The 4,531-nt window shown below is 35.4% G+C and overlaps 1 protein-coding gene across 1 annotated transcript in view; it reads right to left on the bottom strand.

Annotated features, from left to right (window-relative positions):
- LOC106880744 (disheveled-associated activator of morphogenesis 1) overlaps positions 1–4,531 on the bottom strand; it is a 135,148-nt gene that overhangs the window by 70,575 nt on the left and 60,042 nt on the right. Inside the window, exon 6 of the mRNA XM_052966759.1 lies at positions 1,437–1,572. Coding sequence (XP_052822719.1) covers positions 1,437–1,572 — 136 coding nt within the window. The remainder of the gene's footprint in view (positions 1–1,436; positions 1,573–4,531) is intronic.

Here is a 4,531-nt window from a genome sequence, read left to right on the forward strand (position 1 = left end):
AGTCCCAAGATTACATCACAAAGAAAAAAGAAAAAGAAAAGGAAAGAAAAAGAAAAAGAGTTTGTGTGTAAAGCTTGAAAAACACGTACCATGATATCCTTTGTGTTCTGTTTTCAATTTACGTTTCACACACACACACACACATATATATATATATATATATATATATATATATATATAGCCTGAGGCTCACAAGAACCTTGTGAGTGTGTGTGTCTGCCTGTCTGTCTTTGTAGCCTTACCATTGCCTGCAACTGTTATTACAGCGTTTATGCCCCCATGACTTACCCATTTGACAAAATACACCAATAGTGTAAACGTGGTGCTCCGGCAGCGCCGCAGTCACCTGGCCGAAACAAGTGAAACAATAGAAAACTATATCATTTTAACCCCAAGAAATGCCAGGTATCTCTGCTAGTTATATATAAACAAAGCATTCAATGACAGTAATTTATCAAAACATTTTTTAACAATTTGAGAACAAATCCAATCTAATTCCAACAAATGGTAATGTAAATACTACTGGTGTAGATGGAATTTGTAACTTGCTCAGTCGTTATAATTGTTATAGTTTTATGATATACACAACCAGGCTGTATGTTATCTCAATGCAAGGCAGATCACATATCAAAAACACCCTTGAGATTTTACTATATTTAGCAAAATAACTGTATATAGCACTCCATACAAAAATATAAACATTTTCAAGTTTTAACAATTCTTAGTTATACTGTAGGTACTGAAGCATCTATGACTTTTAGAGAAAAGACTCTTTGAAGATGTTCCCTATCATCTTCTTTGGATAGGAGATGAGACAATTACATGATCTCAAATCTTTCTACTGATGGCTAGCTAGACTGTGATCTGTAGAATTAAATACTATACCCAGAGAGTAGTAGTAGTAACAGAACTGAAAACTCAAAAGTTACTCCTCCAATATTTTATTCATTCAGCCATTCCTCCTACACCAAACTTGTTCACTTCTTTTAATGGATTTTCTTGCGTTGTTATTTTCTATATTGTGAAGGTGTGTGGCTTAATGTTTAGGGTATTTGGCTCACAGTTGTAAGATCAATTCCCAGTGATGTGTCCTTGAGCAAAACACTTTATTTCATGTCGCTCCAGTCTATTGAACTAGCAAACATGAGTTGTATCTATTATTCAGAGGACTAGCCTTGTCTGTGGAGTGCTCAGCCACTTGTATGTTAATTTCATGAACAGGCTGTTCTCATTAATTAAATCAACTGGAACACTTGTCATAACTGACAGAGTGCTAGACCTATTTTCCATACACAAGGACAATTTCTTACAACACCAATATTTTATGTGTAGAATTTTTTTTCCATCTTAATTTACATTTGCAACAAACAGATGTAGAAATATTTATAGCCTGAATACTGGAGATCAGAGACACAGGTTGAAAACTGATTACTTACTGAGTTATTCATGAGAGCTTTAATACACCCAATCATTGATGTATGTACTGAACTTTGTGTTGTCTCATAATCCATATTGCTTAGGAAATCCAGAATAATCTGAAGTCCATTTAGTTCAATGAAGCGAACCACAAAGCTGTAAAAAAAAGTTTAAGCATAACACTCATTGGGTAGAAATAAAGATTAACTAATTCTCAAATAGCAATAATTTTTTTTATTTCTACATATACATTTAAAACAAAATAAGCAGACATAGTTTAAGTAAAGCATGGCAGTAATGTAAAGAAATACACTACCTAAAAGCACTGCATCAAATATGTTCTAGTATAGCCCTGGGGCAACCGAAGCCTTATAACTGGATTTTGTACAAAAATATGAAAGCCTATTATATATATCATCATCATCATTTAATGTCCACCTTCCATGCTAGCATGGGTTGGACAGTTTGATAGGAGCTGACCAAGTATGAGCCTGCACCAGATTTTTATGTCTGTTTGACAGGGTTTTTACAGTTGGATGCTCTTCCTAACACCAACCATCTGGCAAAGTGAACTGAGTGCCTTTTACATGGCACCAGCACCGAAAAAGTCAGTTTTAGCATGGTTTTTACAGCTGGATGCCATTCCAAATGCCAACCACTTCACAGTGTGAACTGGATGCTTTTTGCATGACACCAACAGTGGCAGGATCACCAAGTAGCTTGAAAGACAAAGATCTTTTGAGAGGAGAGGGGTATTAGAGGAAGTGATCTTGTGTTAGATGATGAAATGTTTGAGTGTGACAGAGGGACAGAAAGAGGTGTCTTGCTGTAGAGGAGCTACATGGTTACTCGGAGAGAGAGAGAGAGAGAGAGAGAGAGAAAGAGAGAGAGAGAGAGAGAGAGAGAGAGAGAGAGAGAGAGAGAGAGAGAGTGTAATCAAGACTGACAACAGAAACAGGTGTGTTGCTGTAAAGGAGATACATGGCTATCCAGCCTGAGGGAAAAGCAAGAGGAAGAGGAGTGGGAGACAGCAGGAGTGCAAGAGTGAGATGGTGGCAAAGTGCTGGGGCATACTCATAAGGAATGGGGATCAGAAAATAAATGGGATGGTAGAGTAAAGGAAGAGAGAGATAGGTGGTGGTGAATGCCTGGGTATACCCTCAAGGTATGAGGTCATAATCTAAGTGGCAGGGTATTGCCAAATGTAGTGTAGTGACTGGTGAAAACCTAGGTATATAGAGGGGGGTGGGAGACAACAGGATAGCGATAATACAGTGAGCAGGGCCTTGAGGACAGGATTGGGGAGTGAGAGATAAACCTAGTGCACAAAGAGGAAATGTGAGGAAGGGAGTGATGTAGTTTGGTTTGTTGGGGTAGGGTGTGTGGGTGGAACAATACAGCGCTTCTAGAACTCAGTTTTGCTGACATGGGCGGGTCTTCTTAAGAACCTCATATCACCAGACACCTCGATCCATTGTCATTTCCTCTGTGAGGGCCAACAACCAGAGATCGGTCCTCACCACTCCATCCCATGTTTTCCTGGGTCTCTATCTTCCATGGGCACCATCCACTTTCAATGATCAGCACATCTTTATACAACTGCCTTCATTCATACGTATCACATGTCCAAACCAATGTAGTCTTTTCTCTTGCATTTGATTCTTCTTATGCCCAACTTTTCTCTCAACATATTTTCACTTTGTCATATATGCACATCCAACTGAGCATACTGCCTTCATATATACATATATATATATAATTGAAAAAGTTTGTTATAAGTATAAAGATACCATAAACAATTATAAAAATGGAGAAAAGATGTTAAAAAATCAAAATTAGATTTAATAAGTGCATACGAAGATATGAAAGGACAATACAAATATGTAAGAAAAAATTATAATAATAATAATTAAAGTTATGTATTGTCATTTTCGTCAGTGTGAAGAATTTAAGGAAAAAACATCAAAAAAAAGTTATTTTTAAAAATTAAGAAGGAAAAACAAATGGGGTAATAGGGAAAATTTAACCGGATATTTACAAATAAGTTGTAAAGGGGAATAATTAAGAGAAACAAAAAAGAGGGACATGTCAATGTGTATGCAAGTCTATTTATGCAAAAAAATCTATAAATTAAATTAGCTAACAGATACATTTCAAAAATAAATAGTAAAAGACCGAGACAAAACATAATGTAAACAAAAAATCAAACATGTGTCTAGCATATACAAACATCACGTTCTCTAACAGAAAAAAATTATAGAGACCTGCACGTATATATAACTATTTTGAAAATTTAAAAAATATACAATAACAGTAAGCATCTAACAACATTAAAAACTATATTTAAAATTGATTTAGTGTATAAACTGTTATGGGTGTTAATAGAGAAAAAAAATATACCATTGTAATAAGAAACATAACTGCTAAAGAAATTATATTCTCTATTCAAAAGATTTCCAGTGTAGGGGAGATAATTTTAAAAGAATAAAAATAGAATATATGATGGAAAAAAATTAATTTGCAAGGAAAAAATACGTATACACCTACACAAAAAAAGGAGAGAAACATATATATACACACATGTTAAAAGTAAATAGACACCCCATAAAACATTGTTTTCTGTTTATTCTAACTTGTAAAAGTTTATATTTCTCATTAATTGACATTTTTATGTTTCAGATTCTATATGAGACTGTTTAACTATGCCATGTACAAAAGAAGCCTTGGAACTGTCTGAATTTCAAAGAGGCCGTATTGTGGGTCATTCTGAAGGTGGATATAGTCAGCGTAAAATTGCAGAAAACCTTGGGATCCTGCTTTCTATAGTTAATAATGATTGTGCAATTCACCACATGCTGAGTTATTATCCGGTTGGTAGACCGTGTAATAAATGGTGGCGATACCTGGTTTGGTATATAGTAAACATGAGCATTGTAAATGCATTTATATTATATACAAAATCAGGAAGGGTTCGCAAGTGGTGCGACCATCTGCAGTTCCGAGCAGATGTAGCAACACAGTTGAGGGCAGGTTATTCCTCCAAAAAAATAACTGCAGGAAGGAAAAGCAAAGCCTGCCAAAGAGATATCCCTCTGAGTTCAGCTGATCTACATAA

This window comes from Octopus bimaculoides, chromosome 3, assembly GCF_001194135.2.
Source record: "Octopus bimaculoides isolate UCB-OBI-ISO-001 chromosome 3, ASM119413v2, whole genome shotgun sequence".
NCBI classification, from domain to species: domain Eukaryota; kingdom Metazoa; phylum Mollusca; class Cephalopoda; order Octopoda; family Octopodidae; genus Octopus; species Octopus bimaculoides.